At 56.5% G+C, this 22,849-nt stretch overlaps 1 protein-coding gene across 1 annotated transcript in view; it reads right to left on the bottom strand.

Moving 5' to 3' along the window:
* Window positions 1–22,849, bottom strand: part of SVIL (supervillin) — a 160,130-nt gene that overhangs the window by 13,405 nt on the left and 123,876 nt on the right. The window contains exons 24-35 of the mRNA XM_066584709.1: window positions 19,241–19,391; window positions 18,862–18,951; window positions 16,847–16,933; window positions 13,731–13,905; window positions 11,174–11,346; window positions 10,459–10,614; window positions 9,992–10,128; window positions 8,780–8,927; window positions 7,834–7,979; window positions 6,619–6,794; window positions 5,533–5,677; window positions 3,800–4,076 (exon numbers count right to left, since the gene is read on the bottom strand). Of these exons, the coding sequence (XP_066440806.1) occupies window positions 3,800–4,076; window positions 5,533–5,677; window positions 6,619–6,794; window positions 7,834–7,979; window positions 8,780–8,927; window positions 9,992–10,128; window positions 10,459–10,614; window positions 11,174–11,346; window positions 13,731–13,905; window positions 16,847–16,933; window positions 18,862–18,951; window positions 19,241–19,391 (1,861 nt within the window). The remainder of the gene's footprint in view (window positions 1–3,799; window positions 4,077–5,532; window positions 5,678–6,618; window positions 6,795–7,833; window positions 7,980–8,779; window positions 8,928–9,991; window positions 10,129–10,458; window positions 10,615–11,173; window positions 11,347–13,730; window positions 13,906–16,846; window positions 16,934–18,861; window positions 18,952–19,240; window positions 19,392–22,849) is intronic.

The following is a 22,849-nucleotide window of genomic DNA, read 5'->3' as shown; positions in this document are numbered from 1 at the left end:
CACTGGCTTTGGTACAAATGAAAGTGACAACAGGAGCAACAGAGGTGGCAACAAGATCCCCGGGTAGAAATTTAGTCTCTTCTCCTCCTTTCTGACTGTTTCCTCTCTATTTCTGGGTCCTGCTGGTGTTCTTCTCACTACCGCCACACGAGGAACCACCTGCAGCCAATCAGGGTGTATCGGCAGCCCTGTTCCTCCAGGATGGCGCATCCATACGTGCCACAGCAAGGTAGTTTACTGTCTGCACAAGAGTATGGGGCAGATAGCAGGACACGGGGCGTTACACCAGGAGAGTCGGGCAAAGGGAGAACAGCCAGGACCAGGAGGAGCTACTAGAGCCCCACAAAATACCCTCCAGCATCAGGACAGGAGGAGCTACCAGAGCCCTACAGAATACCGTCCAGCATTAGGAGCAGAGGAACGGGGGGAGCTACCAGAGGTCTACAGAATACCCTGCAGCATGAAGACCAGAGGAGCTACTGGAGCCCTACAGAATACCCTCCAGCATCAGGAGGAAGGGACAGGTGGAGCTACCAAAAGCCCTACTGAATACCCTCCAGCATCAGGATCGGAGGAACCGGAGGAGCTACCAGAGACCTACAGAATACCCTCCAGCATCAGGATCGGAGGAACTACCAGAGCCCTACAGAATACCCTCCAGCATCAGGACCGGAGGAGCTACCAGAGCCCCAGAGAATACCCTCCAGCATCAGGACCGGAGGAACAGGAGGAGCTACCAGAGCCCTACAGAATACCCTCCAGTATCAGGACCAGGGGAACAGGAGGAGCTATTGGAGTCCTACAGAATACCCTCCAGCATCAGGACTGGAGGAACAGGAGGAGCTATTAGAGCCCTACAGAATACCCTCCAGCATCAGGATCTGAGGAACAGGAGGAGCTATTAGAGCCCTACAGAATACCCTCCAGCATCAGGACTGGAGGAACAGGAGGAGCTACCAGAGCCCCACAGAATACCCTTCAGCATCAAGACAGGAGGAGCTACCAGAGCCCTACAGAAAACCCTCCAGCGGCTATGGAGCACACTGTTATACAGACTCCATGAGGGTGAAGTGGGACCTGCGCTGACAGTTCGGCATTGGGCAGCTTTGTTCACACTTAGCACATGTGACTACGAGCAGAATACTGAGTGCAGCTCTGAAGTAATCTAATTGTGTTGAGGAGTGAAGCAGACAATGACCGTTGCATTTCCCTGTAATAATCCTGCGGGTGGCGCTCCCAACAGGTCGGACACATTGGATGGACGTCACTCAGAATCAAAGCCAATTAGTCACAGAAGGAGCTCTGAGCCTTTAATTACAGGAAGAGCAAATCTGCAGGAGCCGAGGCGGATTATTAGGAGCTGAGCAGGATGCAGTCCGTGCAGCGAGCTCTACAGAGGCCGGGATGGCGGGGCCACAGCTACACACACAGATGGCACCACACGTCCAAAATACATGTACAATCTTTAACCATTTGAAAACCGCGGTCACGTTGGGCTTCGCTGCCCGGACCAACATTGTATCTAAAAGGTCAATTAATGAGGTTTATCATTAAAGAAATTGATGCCTCACCTGCAGTACACAGGAGCCCCCTGCGACCCCGAGATCGGCCCCCCGCGACCGGCAGTGCATTGACTTCTATGGGACGGAGGGAGACATCCTGCATTCACATGCATTGCCGGTGGCCAGATCCCCAGTGATCGCACCGGGAGGCCACATGTGTACATATTTGTGCAGGCCAACCAGAGCGTTGTGAATACAAACACCTCGTCTCCGTGTAAGACGACGCCTCGCAGAGATTAGCGCCATAATTGGCCAAAACCACAACTTTTTAAGAAGTGCAGACACGAGCGGATCAGTGACGCGGCGGCGCAGATGGCAGGTTACAACATTCCCGTCTCACGGCATGTATCTTATGTACGAGCACCGATAAATGGTCTGTATGGGCTTCCTAGAGATCGCGGGCGCGGTGTGTTCCCCCGCGGTCCGTCACATCCCTAAACCACATTATGCAGCTGAAGGAACAGTCTCTCTTGTGTGAACGCTGCCAACGACTACAAAGGCACTCCGGATTTTCTTTTTTTGGTGGTGGAGCAACTTGTACCCCCCATTACCACACGAGCAGCGCCGGATGACTAAAGCACTGCCATACCGCTGTCGCTGCAAGGATCTTTTTCACTACTCCTGCTTCCAGGCATCCCCGCAGACATGGTGAAAATTAAGTTTGGCGACTGTGGTCGGAGGGGTTTTGGGAACTATTCCTAGAGGTGACCTGTAAACCACGCCCCTATCCCATGTGGCAACACCCCCTCTCCAAATACCAGAAACAACTCTACAACGGGGCGTTAAGGTGCATCTAGGCATATTTCTGGCACAATGTCTGCAAAGAACCCGGCCCATTGCACCTTTACCTCCGGCCCACCGGCTGCGTCGTAGTAGACAGTCAGCAGTGGGCAGCAACGCTCTACAGAACTGCCCCTCCTGAACCCAGATGGGCTCTTCGTAGCTCCAGCGTCCGACGCCTTCAATGCTGCCTAATACTTACGGCAAATGTTCACATGGCGGGATTCACAACGAAAATTCCACGGTAAATTCTGACTCTAAAAACCAAAATCCTCATTTTTTTCAGCAAATCACTTCTTGGCACAAATGCTCACACCCAGATCCACACCAAAAACGCCGGCAGAATGCGAAGGAGCGGGACGCTTTTTTGTATTTGGTTGAATTCGTCGTGATTCTGCTGCCTGAACATCCGTTAGACGGCACGAAAGATCCGCAGATGCGTCACAGCGACGGAAGGCATCATCTGCCACTTCTTGGCCCGTCTGGCAGGACTTGATACCACAAATTGCACCATAAAATTGGCAAAATCTATGTGCATTTTGGCTCTGCCCCCCTAGTGCAAAGCCACACCCCTTTGCCAGACATCTTGAAAGAGTGTCTGAAATTGTCAAAGAGCAACATCAGTGCGGTGCCAAGTAGGTGAGGGCTATATGGTAGTAAATTTGCGCTGATGGGTCAAGCAGCTGCGAAAGGGCAACATCGGACCCGACTGCCGTAAGAGCAAAATGTACATAAACCGAGCGAGCGGGGCCGCAGAGCATCGCATCCGGCCCAACTGATTCTGCGTCACAACAGGTCCTCATTGAGAACAACGGGGGAAATTACCAAGACTGGCGGCACAAAGCAGCAGCTCTTGGGGAGGTTGTAGAGTGAGTCTGCGGAAAGCCACGGACACGCCGCTGTGCAGCCGGGAACATTACACCTCTGACCCCATGAAAACAAGGCCTCCCCGTTATATAGTATGAGGGACTCCAGGGGTGCGGCGCGGCCAGGAACGAAGCTGCCAACTACTCTGGGACAAGTTCAAGGACTCCGCCATCTCCAGCAGGCCCAATGAAACGGACGGAGCGGCCGCGTGCGACCGTCACGCCTTCCCGGTAGTCAGACTCCACCGGCCCGCACGCTGTCTCTTGTCCTGTGGGCCGACGTATTATGTGAAAACCCTTTTACGCCACATTTCATTTTCCATCTTTTAAAAATTTCTCCCTTAGAGCAGAAACTCAGATCCCAGACAATCCGCATTAATTTCAATTCCGTTCCATCAATTTTTGCTAAAAAGAAATTAGTGAATTGCAGGACTTATTCTCCCCGTTCAAAAAAGGGAAACCTGATGCAACGAGCTGCGAGTTCTCCAGAAGATCCCTATACACCTCTATGAAGCCGGAAGTAGGCGAAAACCAGCGAATATAGTCAATGTGACGGAGTGCTGCGGGACCCCCACTGATCAGCCTCCTCACCTGTGGTGCTCACCAGGTACTTCCACTTCACCACGTAGGCGTCTCCCTCGTGGAACTGGCCGATGCTCTGCGCCGGGAGCCGGCTGTAGTCGAACTCCAGGATGTGCCAGACGTCCACGGACACCGTGCTGATCTCATACTGCCTCCCGTCATCGCCCTCAATCTGCCCGTAACCGCGGCCCACATTAAATCCATCCAAGACAGTCGCCACCGCGGCCTGGGAGACGGGGACCATCAGCATGACATCACAGCCCCCGCCGTCTGCATCCTCGTCCATCTGTCAGTGTAAAGGGAGATTGTTAAATACCATATCTCTACCGCACAAACCAAAAGAAGGTGTCAGATACAACCGGCGTCCGCCCCCCTCCCCGGCGAGACATAGCCGGCGCCATCCAAGTCACCTGCTCTAAACTTCAGGATTGAGGACATCCTAAAGAGCCGCATTACAGTTCACATACAGTAGATATAAACATCTGCGCACAAAGCGACCACCGCGAACCATCGCAGATTTAGCTCTGCCTCCATGTGACCATGAAGCGCTCGCAAACTGGAGCTCTGAACGTCACGGTAGACGCTGGGGGTTCATTTACACGGGAGAACTTGTGGTCTGCAACTACGCAGTGCAGTTTTGGTGCATCCTTTACAACCGCCCCTGCGGCGCCGTTTTCATGATTACGTAGCATCATCTGTATTCACTGGGGATTTACGTAATCCGGTTTGACTGTAATGGGCTGTTTCAGTCAATAATACGGACCAAATAGGACAAGCTGCGTAAATATGTGCCGGTCTGAAAGGATTCATTATCCGTATACTATGGTGCGCAAATTCCCACACGGAAGCAAAAGTGGTCAGAAAGACGCTGAGCGCCCCCTAGATCCTTCCATGTAAATGGTCGCCCTCGCTGGGCTCCTACAACATACCAGACAGGTAAGTAGACTCTCTGGATACGTCTATCCAGCACTTCAGACAATCACTGAAGCCGGAACCAGCAGGCAGCGCCCCGACGTCTCCTAACGCCGCTGCGCTCGTGTACGGGGAGTCGGGGAACCGTCAGCCATTGTGAGACCCCATCCTCTGCCCTCCCATCAAGGTTTGTAGGACCCCCCTTACCAACCCAACAGTTGGTGGGTTCGGCTGTGGGGGTCTCATGACGGCTGGCGTCCGCGCACGGCGGATTTAATATATTCTTAAAAGAAATCCTGTCATCACATTTGTCATCCGCACCGGCGACCTCAGCGCTGAGGTGTGTGAAACACGAGCGCAAGAAATGGTGGAAGATACATTAGAAGAAAAACTATTTTTATTCTCCCATGCCCTGTATGCTAATGAGTGGAGGCGGGGCATCCTCTTGTTATGCACGCCCCCATCCAGGCCTCGGCCGCCTCCTCTACCACCAATGTTCGCGTGTGGCTCTCTGGGCATACAAGGTGTAGACCCCAGGAGTTCTCTGGGTCTGGGTGGGGGCGTGCACAAGAGGATGGCCCGCCTCCAGTCATTAGCATACAGGCAGGTTTCTGCTACAATGTACTTTCTACCGTTCCTCGCAGGAATATGGTGCCTCCTGAGCCGCTTATGGCGGCAGCCTCTGGACTCCATGAGCAGCACGGAGTCTGTATAGGTCAGCACTGAGCTTTACCAGGACCCTGAAAGGCAGACGAGTCTGGTCAGACGGCCGTGTAACCCCCAGGCCTCGCAGTTACGTGTAAACACATGATAGAAGTCCAGCGCTTTGCCTTTTGCTTGGGGACTTCCTCACACAAAGTCTTCTCGGGTTTCTTCAGCTCCGTCCAGTCCAGGAACTTCTCCTTAAACAATATCGTTTCGTTGTGTTCTGTCAGCCGACCGAATATCGCCCAATCGGGACGCCCGTGGCCCTTCCTGCAGAGCAAGGTGAGCCGTTACATGGAAATATCAGCAGATACAATTATGGGGGCCGCATCACCGTCAATACTGACTCCTATATACACCGACCGCCCCTTTAATGGAGACCCCCATCTAGAAGCGTTGGGCTCCTTCACCCTTCAGACCCGCAGTGATTCGTCATGTTGTAGATCCCACTTGGTGATGACATTGTTCTGCAGGAATTTTGGCCCCTGCGGACAGGAAGCTTCTTGTAGTTGCTGCAGATTAGATGGCGGTGCTGACATGTTCTGACTGGCTGACAGGAAGGGGTCAGCGATTCATTCTACCTGCGCCAAATTCTGATCTCCCATCAGCAACAGAAATCTGGACCCATCTGACCAGGAGATGTTTTCTGCTGCTCAGAGATACAAGACTTTCTGTTCCTCTAGACACAATGTCGCTGGAACCGGTCGTCCGCTGTTATAGCCCATCCGTGCGGAGGAACGGCGAGTTGTGCGTTAGGACACGTTAGTTGGCGCTCCAGCGTTGTACTCAGCTGTCTGTGCAGCCTGTTGGTCAGAACGATTCCTGACATCCTCCTCCGACCCCTTTCAGGGATGAGTTGTTTCCGTCCACAGGATCCCCTTTCACTGGATGTTTTCCTCGATGGCGCCATTCTCTGTATACTCTCCACACCGTTACATGAGAAAACCCCCACCGCGGTTGTCAGTGAGGCCCCGACTAGTCTAGCACTGATGACCGACCTCGTTGGAAGTCAATCTGATTGCTGTATCTTCCATCTAATGCGGATTCACACTGAAACTGATCCACGGAAAACTTGTCAATGATTTTATGCCGCACTCCGGGGTCACGGGAGAATTACTGTACAGGGAAGTGCCAACCATGAGAGGCTGGGGATCTAATAAAGGGGCGGTCAGTGTATATATTAGTTGGGTCTCATTGGATGAAGGGGTTACCTCGGTATGAGAGAGTTGCATTCCCCCGGATCCAGAGGATTAATATCGCAGTTCTCATAGTCAAACACACCGTTCCAGAGGTGTTTTGCTAGTTGAAAGGCCACTTTTCTCTGAGCCAGCGTCACCTCCTTGCCGTGCCACACGTACACCTCGCTGCCGAAGTCCAACACTAGCACCTGCGGGAAGAAAGACGGCTTAAAAATAGGACCACCTGTCTGTAAATGATGTGTGATGTCACCGTCATGTGATCAGTCAGAGGCTCTGAGCTCCGCCCCTGATCACATGACGGCGATGTCATCACAGGATTTAAGACATGCAGAGCCCGACAGCAGCCGTGAGCTTATAGGGCCTGTGGTGATGTCACAGTCATGTGACTAGGGGCGGAGCTCAGAGCCCCAGTGCCTGATCAAATGACAGTGACATCATCACAGGTCCTGTAAGGTTTAGGACCTGTGACCAACGCCAATCCCTTTCACTATATTAGTAAGTGGCGCCACCAGAATCACAGGTACTAGTCTTCTAGCATAGACTGTAGCCAGCCGCTTCTCCCACTCCTAGAGGACTAGCCCTGCATTCGGCCCCTGGGGACATCCCTGCACCCATTCCAAACCAGTAGAGGACAGGTTTTCCCTCGGCTTTGAGTCCCATTTTCTCGTTAGGCGTTACTCACACAAGCAATGCCAATTTTGGTCTGAAAAACTGACTAATTTTAATCCATGTATGCGGACATTCCGCGAGTTTCCGCTGCGTCTACTTCTGTGCGTCATTCATTTTTCACACATGCAAAAGACAGAAAACCCCCAGAAGGCCGTGCGTTCATCTTTAGTTTACCCATGGTCTGTTGACTTGAAATGGCAATTGACAACCAAGAATTCAAGGCAGAATAGGAGACGCCGAGAGCGTTTACAGACCATCGGCTGACAGGGCGGCGGGCCGTTAGGTGCACACGGGGAGCGTTATGCCCATGTGATCGAACCCTTATTCACGGTTGGTGACAGAGCCCTGTCTAAAGTCACAGCATCCGTGGGGATAGATCTTCAAGGGTCTCAATGGGACAGTTACGTCCTACACTCATATAAAAGATGCTTTCATCTTTATAGTCATTGCCCCACTGGCACACGGACTGCCGCTCTACGCCACGGGGGCATGTCACTCTAGTGGTGGAGCCCAGGTCAGGGCCGGGCTGGTGGGACTGCAGACCCTGTGATCACCAACCTCTTTAGACTGGAGGAGAGAACACTTGGGGACTTTACCCCAAAAGTCATCAACGGGCACCAACTTGTCCTCCAGCAGGCGGTAGATGCAGTTTGTTTCAATGATGGCGTTTTCATAGCGTTCGTCTTCTTCCGGGTTTCCAGCATCTGCAATTACAGAAGCAAAATATAAAAGGGAAGGAGCCGCCTGCCATGAAGTAACTTGTGACGTCGTTCCTGCAGCGTCCCTCGCAGTGCGCAGACATCTCACGCTCTTCAGACTGCTGTCTACACACCCTCTCATAGACTGGGAGAACGCACGGGTCTCTGAAGTGAGTCACATTTACGCACGGTGCACGGACCTGAGCGCCGGGCGCATATTACATCACAGTATCATGTGTTTCTGGTGACGGCTGGATTGTGGCCTTCCTTGTACTTCTGCAGATTGAACTCTTCCCAAGTGGAACGTGCAGGTAAACTAGGAGCGCTGCATGTCTGTCCCGCCCCAACAAGTACATGTGGGTCAGCCCTACTTAGAAGTATTCGCACCAGCAAGGTCCAGCTTAAAGGGGTTGCTGACTAGAGGAGGCGGGGCCATGGGTGGAGTCTAACATGGGTGGACAGAGCAGGGTCGGCGTCACCCCCTTTCCCGCTCTACACATTAATTCTCCTGTCCTAGGATGGGCTTCCAATGGGCTGTACTGATAGCTGCTGTTTTATGCGATTCCTGGATGACCCAAGGAACAGGCCCAAACGTTCATTCCCTGATCACCAGCCCATGTAAAAGGGCTAATGAGCAACCAATGAATGAACCCACTCATCCATTGGCTGACCGTATCTTTTGTGCTGGCGGCACACCTCCCGAGTAACCAGGAACAGCGGTGTCAATTACAGCATTCTGTATGCAGGTAACGAGCGCTCATCCTCATGCTACAGGTAAGGAACGAGCGCTGGCCAACAAGACTTACCTTGATAGTCTGACTGGCCACTCAGAAGCTTCCAGAACTCCCGGGCAGAGTGTGTGTGGGTATTGATCCCCTCCTCGATCGTCTGCACGTAGGATGCTCTGCACCCCAATTCCCTCTTTGTCTGGATGATGGAAGCCAGCTCTGAAGCCTGCAGATAGAGTCCATATAAAGGTATCAGCTAAAACCATTGCAGCCACCAGGCGGCTGCTCTTATATGCAGTGGACCCCGCTCTCTCCCCGAGTGGCCGGACCCCCCCCCCCTCTCCCCGTGTGGCCGGTCGGCCGGACCCCCCTCCCTCACCCCGAGTGGCCGGTCGGCCGGACCCCCCTCCCTCACCCCGAGTGGCCGGTCGGCCGGACCCCCCTCCCTCACCCCGAGTGGCCGGTCGGCCGGACCCCCCTCCCTCACCCCGAGTGGCCGGTCGGCCGGACCCCCCTCCCTCACCCCGAGTGGCCGGTCGGCCGGACCCCCCTCCCTCACCCCGAGTGGCCGGTCGGCCGGACCCCCCTCCCTCACCCCGAGTGGCCGGTCGGCCGGACCCCCCTCCCTCACCCCGAGTGGCCGGTCGGCCGGACCCCCCTCCCTCACCCCGAGTGGCCGGTCGGCCGGACCCCCCTCCCTCACCCCGAGTGGCCGGTCGGCCGGACCCCCCTCCCTCACCCCGAGTGGCCGGTCGGCCGGACCCCCCTCCCTCACCCCGAGTGGCCGGTCGGCCGGACCCCCCTCCCTCACCCCGAGTGGCCGGTCGGCCGGACCCCCCTCCCTCACCCCGAGTGGCCGGTCGGCCGGACCCCCCTCCCTCACCCCGAGTGGCCGGTCGGCCGGACCCCCCTCCCTCACCCCGAGTGGCCGGTCGGCCGGACCCCCCTCCCTCACCCCGAGTGGCCGGTCGGCCGGACCCCCCTCCCTCACCCCGAGTGGCCGGTCGGCCGGACCCCCTCCCTCACCCCGAGTGGCCGGACCCCCTCCCTCACCTCGAGTGGCCAGACGGCCGGACCCCAAAGGAGCATAAGGAACTTTACAATGAACCCCCCCAGGTCCGTTTCCAAACGTGCACAAGTCCTCGACCCCAATGCCGTTTCCTCCTATCTGGGGATTGGCACGCTGTGACCCTGAAGAAGCAATATTAGCACAGATGCAGATATAGCCATCTCCAGCAGACCTTGGGCAGCGCTGTAGAGGCCCGGTGGAGACAAGAACAGCTCACCAACCTTTGCTTTCTCAATAACGTTTGCAAACTCTCCAACCCACAAGAAGCAGAAGTGTGGGGAGATCAGCAGGAAACAGTCGCCGCTGTTTAGGGAGGAAGCCCGGGGCTCAACCAGCCTCGACTGCACGTGTCGACGTCCTAAAGAAGAAACACTGACCGTTATTTGTACAGTTCCTACACAGGGACAGTAATGTGCAGCACCGGAGCGACTGATAGAACAGGACAGCAGAAATCCTGTGACAAGTTTTTGTGGATCAGTTTCAGTGTGAATCCACATTAGATGGGAAAATCCAGCGATCGGAGCGACTTCCAACGAGGCCGAGTTATTGGTGCTAGACACATCATCACTGATCAGCGGCACGTCGGCTGTACTAAAGCGGTGGGGTAGATATGACGGACACATCACCGAGCAGCGGCACGTCCGCTGTACTAGGGCGGTGGGGTACGTACAACGGACACATCACATACCTTTAATCTGTATTAGCATCAGCTGCTTATACGGCACAGCGCTGTTGTTGGAGTGCTGCTCTGTAAAGTTAACGCTGCGCAGACTGACACTGCTGAAGTTCTCTTTACTCGCCAGTCCGGCCAGCGCCACCTCAGAAAAATTAGAATTTTTTGCCACTAGACAAAAAAAAAAAAAAGTTAAAGAGAAAACCATGAGGAGCCTCTGGAAGCTTCCACTCCCCATAACAGTCAATATACAGTATGAGTCACAGCGCAAAATGTCACAGCAATGGCCAGGGACCACAGCGGGGCTCAACAGGGAAGATTGGTCCGCGGCGTTTATAGCTGAACGAGAGGGACAAATGCAACATTCGAGCGACACGGAGTGACAATCTAAGGCCTCGCATGCTGTAGATATTCCGGCCACATTTATGTACGTGAAAAGAAAAAAACAAGCACAAAGCCCGCCCCACATTACCGACTGAAACAGCCTATCAATGAGATAGCGGAAATACGCTGTGAAAACATGCGCTAAATGCGGATTCACCACCTACTTGCACATAAAGTCAATGGGACCTGCTTGCAACACAGTTGACACTAATACAACAACCCCCCCCCCCCCCCCGCCTTAAAAAAAAACCAAAACATGCTGCAGGAGCCATATGTGCAGGGAATAGGCAGTCCATGAGTACAGACCGAGAACCACGCATGCCCGTGAAGGAGCCCTTCTACTCACTTTTTTCCACCTTCATCCTCTTTGACTCCACGAAGGCCACATTTAGCCGGGTCTCAGTGTACTCCTGCAGGATGTCGCTGCGGGCTGCAAGCATCCTAAGCGGGTTCCCTGAAGCCTGCACCTTGCGCAGCGGTCTCACTGCACGCTTGTGTTCTGCGACAGCGGAGGTCAACCTAGGATTACAGGAAAAACTATGAAAAAAAAAATCACCAAGAAAGGACTTCAGGAGTTGCTGCCGCACCGCAGTTCTCTTCACTGAAGTGAATGGGGCTGAACTGCAATACCGCTTGCGGCCAGCTGGGGGCTGTTTTAGGTGGGAGCAGCTGTGTTCTTGTGACTGCGTACAACCCCTCTAAGCCATCGGGCAATACACACTTCAGGAAAATGACGGACAACCCGTATGGAGGCTGTGACGGTGACCTGGCAAGATGGTGGAACGAGGGAGAAGAAAAACCGGGGCGCCTCTTATGCAGTGCCTGCCACGGTGGGAGCAGCGGCACGTCAGTTGTACTAGAGCGGGGCGCCTCTTGTGCAGCGCCCGCCGCGGCGGTGAGGTCTCAGAAGCGGTGGGGTACGTATGGGATGGACACATCATCACCGTACAGCGGCATGTAGGCTGTACTAGAGCGGGGCGCCTCTTGTGCAGCGCCTGTCACGGCAGTCAGGTGTCTGGAGCGGTGGGAGCAGCGGCACGTCGGCTGTACTAGAGCGGGGTTCACGTGTATGGTTTGTTAGAAGACACGGTTTTCCTGCCGTCACCAGCGTTGGGCACAGGCCATAAAAGTCGAGTTGTAAAGACAACGCAGCACGGCGCGCTACCAGGTGTCCGTAGTTCAGGAGCTGCGCAATCGGCCTAGCGTTATGGGGACCGTGTAGCCCGGCCACACGCAGACATTTCCCTGAAAATAAGCCTGATTTCTCTGGATTTCAGGGGATGCTTGAAATATAAGCCCTAGCTGCATTAGATTCAAAAAAGAAGGAATCCGTCGCCTCGGCTGCCCCAATCCATAAACCCCGCCTCCACAACGGCAGCTGTGCTTAGTTCATTGAGTGCTGCTCAGTCAATCAAGGCAGCTGGATGAACCAATCACAGCCATCGCTTCCTGGAGGCAGGATTTATGAATCCCATAACCAGGAAGTGATCTTCTGTGGGAGGCCAAGGACTGACGAAGCTCCGGAGGACCCAAACCAAGCCTGCTGAGTAAAGTAAGACCACCCCTAAAAATAAGACATAGCGCCTCTTTCGGGACAAAAATTCCTACAAGACAGGGTCTTATTTTCAGGGACACTGTGTACACTGCAATACCAAAGTGTAATGAGAAAAAAAAAAGAAACACATTGACGTGCATGCAAAATAGGGCACCCTATAGCGCTCTGGATAGCGGCAGTAATACGGACCCCACTGAAGATTAGGAGTCCTTGTGGCAGCAGATTACCACCCCACAGACCAGCTGACTGTCCGGGCTGATGGGAGATACATGGACCCATGATACGCCAGCGCTCACGGCACGCCTCCCCTCAGCCTCCGCGGGCCGTTACACGGCACGCCTCCCCTCAGCCTCCGCGGGCCGTTACACGGCACGCCTCCCCTCAGCCTCCGCGGGCCGTTACACGGCACGCCTCCCCTCAGCCTCCGCGGGCCGTTACACGGCACGCCTCCCCTCAGCCTCCGCGGGCCGTTACACGGCACGCCTCCCCTCAGCCTCCGCGGGCCGTTACACGGCACGCCTCCCCTCAGCCTCCGCGGGCCGTTACACGGCACGCCTCCCCTCAGCCTCCGCGGGCCGTTACACGGCACGCCTCCCCTCAGCCTCCGCGGGCCGTTACACGGCACGCCTCCCCTCAGCCTCCGCGGGCCGTTACACGGCACGCCTCCCCTCAGCCTCCGCGGGCCGTTACACGGCACGCCTCCCCTCAGCCTCCGCGGGCCGTTACACGGCACGCCTCCCCTCAGCCTCCGCGGGCCGTTACACGGCACGCCTCCCCTCAGCCTCTGCGGGCCGTTACACGGCACGCCTCCCCTCAGCCTCCGCGGGCCGTTACACGGCACGCCTCCCCTCAGCCTCCGCGGGCCGTTACACGGCACGCCTCTCGCCAGCACGATAATCGTCCCATGTAAAGCATGCTCTCGCGGCATGGCTACATCAATCCCCTCGCCTGGAAGAGCAGCTCGTCTTTACACGTTGTTGTATTTAGTGACCTGTTAGTTACTGCAATATGATACTCAGAGGTCAAGAGATGAGCCGACTGAGCACCGGTTCTCCTGCAGGAGCAGCGCTCTTCAAATAACAGCTTGTTTGGCAGCATGAAGAATGACTGCAGACGTGGAATCATCCGAGATGTTCCCGGATTTCTCCCATTAACTTCCATCTGCTTCCTAAACAACTTAAAAAGTCAAGTTGATAAAAAGAATTTGCTGACGAATCAGCAGAACATTTACTGTTCCCGGCGGCAGAACAGGCAGTCAGCGCCGCTGTCCTGGGAGCACGCCTACTCGTCACGGCTATCAGCCAGCCGGGACCCAAAACACTGAGGACGACGGATTCACAATACTCACTTTGGTTCTTCAGCACGAAACAAAAAATCAAAATCATCATCAAAGAAGGACGAGCTGTGGGGCTGCGGCGCCAACGGCCGGTAGAAGCGCGAGAACGTCTCGTCGTCATCAAGCTTCATAACTTCTTTCACGGATTTACTGGTGACGCTGAGTGTCGTGTCCTGCAGGCCGCCAACTAGACGGAGAAACAGAAAAAAAGGTTGATAGTCAGCAACCTCCGCAAGTCAGAGGATCCGAAACAGCAGCGCACTTTACAGCCACACCCCGACGAGCGGCACAGGCAGCTCGCCTTACAGTCCCCCCCCCCCCCCCTCCGACGAGCGCCACAGGCAGCTCGCCTTACAGTCCCCCCCCCCCCCCCTCCGACGAGCGGGACAGGCAGCTCGCCTTACAGCCCCCCCCCCCCCCCCTCCGACGAGCGGGACAGGCAGCTCGCCTTACAGCCCCCCCCCCCCTCCGACGAGCGGGACAGGCAGCTCGCCTTACAGCCCCCCCCCCCCTCCGACGAGCGCCACAGGCAGCTCGCCTTACAGTCCCCCCCCCCCCCCTCCGACGAGCGCCACAGGCAGCTCGCCTTACAGTCCCCCCCCCCCCCCCCCCTCCGACGAGCGCCACAGGCAGCTCGCCTTACAGTCCCCCCCCCCCTCCGACGAGCGGGACAGGCAGCTCGCCTTACAGCCCCCCCCCCCCCCTCCGACGAGCGGGACAGGCAGCTCGCCTTACAGCCCCCCCCCCCTCCGACGAGCGGGACAGGCAGCTCGCCTTACAGCCCCCCCCCCCCCCTCCGACGAGCGGGACAGGCAGCTCGCCTTACAGCCCCCCCCCTCCCCTCCGACGAGCGGGACAGGCAGCTCGCCTTACAGCCCCCCCCCCTCCGACGAGCGGGATAGGCAGCTCGCCTTACAGTCCCCCCCCCTCCGACGAGCGGGACAGGCAGCTCGCCTTACAGTCCCCCCCCCCCCCCCCCCTCCGACGAGCGGGACAGGCAGCTCGCCTTACAGTCCCCCCCCCCCCCTCCGACGAGCGGCACAGGCAGCTCGCCTTACAGTCCCCCCCCCCCCCTCCGACGAGCGCCACAGGCAGCTCGCCTTACAGTCCCCCCCCCCCCCCTCCGACGAGCGGGACAGGCAGCTCGCCTTACAGCCCCCCCCCCTCCGACGAGCGGGACAGGCAGCTCGCCTTACAGTCCCCCCCCCCCTCCGACGAGCGGGACAGGCAGCTCGCCTTACAGTCCCCCCCCCCCTCCGACGAGCAGGACAGGCAGCTCGCCTTACAGCCCCCCCCCCCCCTCCGACGAGCGGGACAGGCAGCTCGCCTTACAGTCCCCCCCCCCTCCGACGAGCGGGACAGGCAGCGCCACTTACAGCCACACCCCCGACGAGCGGCACAGGCAGCTCGCCTTACAGTCCCCCCCCCCCCCCCTCCGACGAGCGCCACAGGCAGCTCGCCTTACAGCCCCCCCCCCCTCCGACGAGCGGGACAGGCAGCTCGCCTTACAGCCCCCCCCCTTCCGACGAGCAGGACAGGCAGCTCGCCTTACAGTCCCCCCCCCTCCGACGAGCGGGACAGGCAGCTCGCCTTACAGTCCCCCCCCCCCCCCCCCTCCGACGAGCGGGACAGGCAGCTCGCCTTACAGTCCCCCCCCCCCTCCGACGAGCGGGACAGGCAGCTCGCCTTACAGCCCCCCCCCCTCCAACGAGCGGGACAGGCAGCGCCACTTACAGCCACACCCCCGACGAGCGGCACAGGCAGCGCGCCTTACAGCCACACCCCCGACGAGCGGCACAGGCAGCTCGCCTTACAATCCCCCCCCCCCTCCGACGAGCGGGACAGGCAGCTCGCCTTACAGCCCCCCCCCCCCTCCGACGAGCGGGACAGGCAGCTCGCCTTACAGTCCCCCCCCCCTCCGACGAGCGGGACAGGCAGCTCGCCTTACAGTCCCCCCCCCCCTCCGACGAGCGGGACAGGCAGCTCGCCTTACAGTCCCCCCCCCCCTCCGACGAGCGGGACAGGCAGCTCGCCTTACAGTCCCCCCCCCCTCCGACGAGCGGGACAGGCAGCTCGCCTTACAGTCCCCCCCCCCCCTCCGACGAGCGGGACAGGCAGCTCGCCTTACAGTCCCCCCCCCCCCTCCGACGAGCGGGACAGGCAGCTCGCCTTACAGTCCCCCCCCCCCTCCGACGAGCGGGACAGGCAGCTCGCCTTACAGTCCCCCCCCCCTCCGACGAGCGGGACAGGCAGCTCGCCTTACAGTCCCCCCCCCCTCCGACGAGCGGGACAGGCAGCTCGCCTTACAGTCCCCCCCCCCTCCGACGAGCGGGACAGGCAGCTCGCCTTACAGTCCCCCCCCCCTCCGACGAGCGGGACAGGCAGCTCGCCTTACATCCCCCCCCCCCCCTCCGACGAGCGGGACAGGCAGCTCGCCTTACAGTCCCCCCCCTCTCCGACGAGCGGGACAGGCAGCTCGCCTTACAGTCCCCCCCCCCCCCCCTCCGACGAGCGGGACAGGCAGCTCGCCTTACAGTCCCCCCCCCCCCCTCCGACGAGCGGCACAGGCAGCTCGCCTTACAGTCCCCCCTCCGACGAGCGCCACAGGCAGCTCGCCTTACAGTCCCCCCCCCTCCGACGAGCGCCACAGGCAGCTAGCCTTACAGTCCCCCCCCCCTACGACGAGCGCCACAGGCAGCTCGCCTTACAGTCCCCCCCCCTCCGACGAGCGGGACAGGCAGCTCGCCTTACAGTCTCCCCCCCCCCTCCGACGAGCGGGACAGGCAGCTCGCCTTACAGTCCCCCCCCCCCCCCTCCGACGAGCGGGACAGGCAGCTCGCCTTACAGTCCCCCCCCCTCCGACGAGCGGGACATGCCGCTCGCCTTACAGTCCCCCCCCCTCCGACGAGCGGGACAGGCAGCTCGCCTTACAGTCCCCCCCTCCGACGAGCGGGACAGGCAGCGCACCTTACAGTCACACCCCCGATGAGCGGGACAGGCAGCGCACCTTACAGTCACACCCCCGATGAGCGGGACAGGCAGCGCACCTTACAGTCACACCCTTGAGAAGCGGGACAGGCAGCGCACCTCACAGTCACATACATTGTCACCAGAATCTGACAACTCACCTTTATTGTGTAGCCTTCCCAAAAATGATTCCAGTTTATCCAGCTTCCTGTCGGACTCCAGCTGCAGCTCAGGACGGGCTTCAATTTCTAAAAAAAAAATAAATAAAATATAGAAGAAAGTGGGAGCCACTTTACACAAAAGCGAATGAGCAGTGGTGATACGTCCTGCGGCCGTGCGTCACATCACATGAGCTCCAGAGTAAAGGGCTATTCTGGTAATATTCCCTTATTTCTCATGAGCAGATCGGGAATAACTAGCTGATTGGAGGGGGTCCGACTGCTTGACCCCCACGATCACCAGAATAGGGATCTTGTGCTGCCTGCAAGTCCGCTCACCCCGACTCACTTCAATGAAACCGCTGGATATCGCCGAGTACTTGACCGCCGCCATTCTCAGCGCTCCAATAGAAATGAAGGGAGTGATGGCGGAGTGTGCCGCTACTCACGGGCGACATGGTTATTAGTGGGGGTCTCAGCAGAGACAGCTAGTTGTCCTATATCCTGCAGATAGAGGTAACCTAATGTCACGGACTGAACTCCTAAGGGGCTAGAAGACACTAATGCCAGAATACGAGGTGTATAAGGGTCACAACAGGAAGTTAGTGGCTTTAAGAGATCCGCAGCGATGGCCATCTCTATATGCATCACACAGAATGACTCTCTAGATTGGGCACTCGCCTGAATTCAGTGTAAAAACAAATATAAAGTTAGGCATCTACCCCGATGAAGACAAAGCTCCACCCCCTTTGCTATTCCCACCCGATGAAAGAGATCTGGAGGACTCATCACCAGTGACTCTAAGACTATTTGCTTCAACGACTGACAGGAGGTTCTATCTGTATAGATGAGCAGGCGTCTGACCGTTGGGACCCCAACGACACCCGGAAAGAGCACCCTGGAGGTCCCGAAGAGTGCAAGACCAGTTACTGCACTACAGTCATGTGAGGAGCGGACGAGAAGTGACCGCCACGTCCCCACATGGTCGCCCGCAGTTTTAGGGTTACAGTACGCTGCATGATGCTCCGGAATTGTACAGACAAATCCATAATTATTGGCGCAACTTAAAGTTAATTTTTAAACTTTATCTACAGGTTATATATTTTTTTACAGTTCCATACTTTAATACTTCACACATCAGGACGGCTCACGCAGGGACTACAATACTGATGATCAGTGTCAGATTGGTGGGGGTCCGCCACACGGGTTCCCCACCAATCGCTTGTCTGAAGTGGGCCTAGTATTGTCGTCCCAAGCCTGAGAAGAGGCCACAGCACTCAACAGCTCATCATCCAGAGTGGCAGACCCCACGGATCGGATCCTGAGCACAGCTCGTCAATAATCAACTTGGAAAACCCCTTCAAAATGGGATTTGCCAAGATGTGGAGGGGACAGCAGCAGGCAATAAGAGTGTAAACTCAGGGGCTTCGGACCCTCGCTGCTCTGGTGCCGTTCCACAGACCGCTCGCTCTAACCAATCAGGGGCCGTTGTGGTGCGCAGTCATTGGATGCAGTGGTTAACCTGATGATAGCATCCCACACTTTAAATAAACTCTGAAAACTCTTTAAAATTCCCTGCAAGTCATTCCGCTAAATGACAAACGCTTGGAAATGTGCGTCCGGGAGCCCTGCCTCTATAACGTTACAATGGTGGGAGACAACCAACTAGGCTCATAAACAGGGCTAGACGGGCCCGGAGCATTGTTCATGGACCCCAAGTGTGCAGTAAAAAAAGTAGCCCAAAGTCAGTCACTTGCTACTGGGGAAAAAAGGTCATCAGTGGAGGATAGGAAGGGGTCCACCGCTCGGGACCCCCACGGTCAGCAGCTGATCACCTGGTCTGCTGATTGTCATCACTTCCAACTGCCCAGAAGACCCCTTTAATTCACAAAAAGCCTCCAAGACCTAATTGCTGTGTATAGATGGAGGGCTGGAACATTGCCTGTGGGGGTCCAAGGACCCTGGTCCGACGCTCTGCTATAGGGACATAACACATCATCATACAGACAATTACAAACCTTCACAAGGCTTGGTAACAGCATTGGTGGACTTCAGTCTGAGCGCGGCCGGGGACGGGACGGGCGTTATGGCGGTCGGCGAGGCCAGTCCTGCAACACAAAATAATTCTAGTAAGGAGATAACAAGACAGCAGCAGAGCCTGGTAGTAATGTGCTGGACACAAGGGGGCAGCAGACAGCTTTGTGGCAGTTTATGGTCAGCGGCGCGGATAACCTGTGAGGTCAGTACGGAAATCAGGAAATGCCAGCAATTAACAGCTTGTGCCGCCATGCATCATCTGCACCGCGCTACTTTCTGGGACCATCGTGGAGCTCGTGTGGACAAAACCCTGAACTGGCAGGAAGGACAAAAAGCATGAAATATCCAAAAGCCACAAACCTTTTTTTACCATTCGCCCAGCAACAGTAAACTGAGTGGAGTCGTTGGAGGCGCCGATGCCCTTCGATTTCCAGGCCTCTTCTCTGATGGTAATCTGCTGCTTGCGCTCCTCGATGCTCATGTGCGCGCCGGCGCCAGACGGAACTCTTTGCTTTGGAGAGAGAAAAAGTTTATTAGTGAAAAAATAAACTAATTTTTCATCACATCCCAGCCATCCAGCATCACCCAGCAGGGGGCGCCAGAATGATCAAAGCCCTAACGCCATATCCAAGACAAAGACCTCCAAGAAGCCGCAGTCCCATCCAGGAGCTACAAGAACACATTCTAGATGATGGCGACGCTTTTCATTTATGGAAAACTGATAGCGGCACGAAGAATCCACCGTAAAATGGAGAATAATAATATTCTACTGCAAAAGTCTTACTGAGCGCTAAGATACTCCAGCCATTCAGGCTGTTGGGCACAATCCGTACCAGCATAGAGGGGGTCCTGAGGGGGCGACAACACAGTGGGGGTCCCAAAGGAGGAGACGACACATAGAGGGTCCCGAGGAGAGAGGGGAGTTTAGTATTACAAGCACAGTTCCCATCCATTTCAAGTGGAACATTGCTGGGCCACGGGGTGTGTAAGGGTACCGGCCAGGAAAACAGCCGATTGTTGTAGTCCCAGCGGTTGACCCCCTTTGATCTATTGAGGGCCTATCCTGACAAGCCATAAATAATTTAAAGCTAGAAAACCCCTTTAATTCCTGTTGTAGAGATCTACATCCCCGGCAGACAAAATGCTTTCTGCCTGTGGTCACCACTAAAGGGCGCAACACACGTACCGCAAATCATTGAGAAATTTAAAGGGAACCCATCATCGCTTGTAGACGTCTGTGGGAGCGTGCGTAGCGTGGACTTCAGCAGTGTTGGAACAGGAGAGTAAAGAGTTACATCCGAGAGCCCCAAACAGCAGCGGAACTTAGTCGGTGCTGTCCTGTGGTCACAGAGTCCCTTTAAAGGGGGCTCTAAGATTCAAATATTGAAAACTTCAGCCCCAAGATACATTAATATCAGATCGTGGGGGTGGGCCCCTCGGCCGGAGTCGCTGCGTTCTGACCGCGTTTTATTCCTGCACTATAAACCCACCAGATACAAAAAAAACCCTGCACCATATTCTTCCTTTATGCAAACTTCTGGATGCAGCGTGCCACAATTTTCTGTAAACCACATCAAATATTCCTAAAATGCGCAGAAAGGCTTCTGAGATTAATAATAATCTTTATTTGTATAGCGCCAACATATTCCGCAGCGCTTACATAGACAGGAGGGATACAGAAAGACAAAAGTACAAAAAGGACAGAACCACGGTTACATATAGTAATCAATTGATGGAGACAATAGGGGTGCGGGTCCTGCTCCAACGAGCTTACATACTACAAGTAATGGGGGGATACAGAAGGTAAAGGGAGATGTGGACGGTATGGCGGGCTAGAGATGCGCACGGTATGGTGAGGTGGAGAGCGAGGGATGCTATACACAAACAATGGTCAGACGTTCAGCCGTGTGACCGCAGAATCGGTATGGCTGCAGGGGCAGTTGATGGTGGCTGGCAGGGATTGCAGTCAGTAGGTTATCAGGCGGCGTACAGAGGGGTTTGGTTTAGGGGATGTCATATGCCTCCCTGAAGAGGTGCGTTTTTAGAGCACGCCTGAAGTTTTGAGAGTCCCGGATTGCCCAGAAGCCTTTGGTAGCACGTTCCAGAGGACTGGTGCTGCTCTGGAGAAGGCGGCACTAAGAGGTTCGAATTTAAGGGGCACCAAGGCTGGTTTCATTAGCAGAGTGAAGCTGGGTGATGGATTGAGATGAGCGATACACTGTAGGGCGGCCCGGTGCTGTGGATGAGCGATACACTGTAGGGCGGCGCGGTGCTGTGGATGAGGGATACACTGTAGGGCGGCGCGGTGCTGTGGATGAGGGATACACTGTAGGGCGGCGCGGTGCTGTGGATGAGGGATACACTGTAGGGCGGCCCGGTGCTGTGGATGAGGGATACACTGTAGGGCGGCCCGGTGCTGTGGATGAGGGATACACTGTAGGGCGGCCCGGTGCTGTGGATGAGGGATACACTGTAGGGCGGCCCGGTGCTGTGGATGAGGGATACACTGTAGGGCGGCCCGGTGCTGTGGATGAGGGATACACTGTAGGGCGGCCCGGTGCTGTGGATGAGGGATACACTGTAGGGCGGCCCGGTGCTGTGGATGAGGGATACACTGTAGGGCGGCCCGGTGCTGTGGATGAGGGATACACTGTAGGGCGGCCCGGTGCTGTGGATGAGGGATACACTGTAGGGCGGCCCGGTGCTGTGGATGAGGGATACACTGTAGGGCGGCCCGGTGCTGTGGATGAGGGATACACTGTAGGGCGGCCCGGTGCTGTGGATGAGGGATACACTGTAGGGCGGCCCGGTGCTGTGGATGAGGGATACACTGTAGGGCGGCCCGGTGCTGTGGATGAGGGATACACTGTAGGGCGGCCCGGTGCTGTGGATGAGGGATACACTGTAGGGCGGCCCGGTGCTGTGGATGAGGGATACACTGTAGGGCGGCCCGGTGCTGTGGATGAGGGATACACTGTAGGGCGGCCCGGTGCTGTGGATGAGGGATACAATGTAGGGCGGCCCGGTGCTGTGGATGAGGGATACAATGCAGGGCTGTGCTGCGCTGTGGATGAGGGATACACTGTAGGGCGGCCCGGTGCTGTGGATGAGGGATACAATGTAGGGCGGCCCGGTGCTGTGGATGAGGGATACAATGCAGGGCTGTGCTGCGCTGTGGATGAGGGATACACTGTAGGGCGGCCCGGTGCTGTGGATGAGGGATACAATGTAGGGCGGCCCGGTGCTGTGGATGAGGGATACAATGTAGGGCGGTGCTGCGCTGTGGATGAGGGATACACTGTAGGGCGGCCCGGTGCTGTGGATGAGGGATACACTGTAGGGCGGCCCGGTGCTGTGGATGGGGGATACACTGTAGGGCGGCCCGGTGCTGTGGATGAGGGATACAATGTAGGGCGGCCCGGTGCTGTGGATGAGGGATACACTGTAGGGCGGCGCAGTACTGTGGATGAGGGATACAATATAGGGTGGTGCTCCGCTGTGGATGAGGGATACAATATAGGGTGGTGCTCCGCTGTGGATGAGGGATACAATATAGGGTGGTGCTGCACTGTGGAGGGCTTTTTGGATGAAGGTAGGGAGTTTAAATTGAATTCTGTATTTGACGGGCAGCCAGTGCAGTGACCGGCACAGGGCAGAGGCGTCCGAGTAGCGGCTGGACAGGAAGATGAGCATGGATGCTGCATTTAGGATGGATTAGAGAGGGTAGAGTCTGGTACAGGGAAGGCCGATCAGCAGCGAGTTGTAATAATCGAGCCGGGAGTGGATGAGGGCAACAGTGAGCGTTTTTAGCGTGTCCACGGTGAGAAAGGGGCGGATTCTTGTGATGTTCTTAAGGTGCAGCTGACATGTTCGGGGGAGACATTGGATGTAGGGGGTAAAGGAGAGATCGGGATGAATATAACCCGAGGTAGCAGGCATGTTGAGAGTTATTGTGCCACACACTGAGAT

Source organism: Eleutherodactylus coqui, chromosome 12 (genome assembly GCF_035609145.1).
Source record: "Eleutherodactylus coqui strain aEleCoq1 chromosome 12, aEleCoq1.hap1, whole genome shotgun sequence".
Taxonomy (NCBI): domain Eukaryota; kingdom Metazoa; phylum Chordata; class Amphibia; order Anura; family Eleutherodactylidae; genus Eleutherodactylus; species Eleutherodactylus coqui.
Note: the sequence above shows the minus strand (reverse complement) of the source record. Positions and strands in the feature narration are given on the sequence as shown.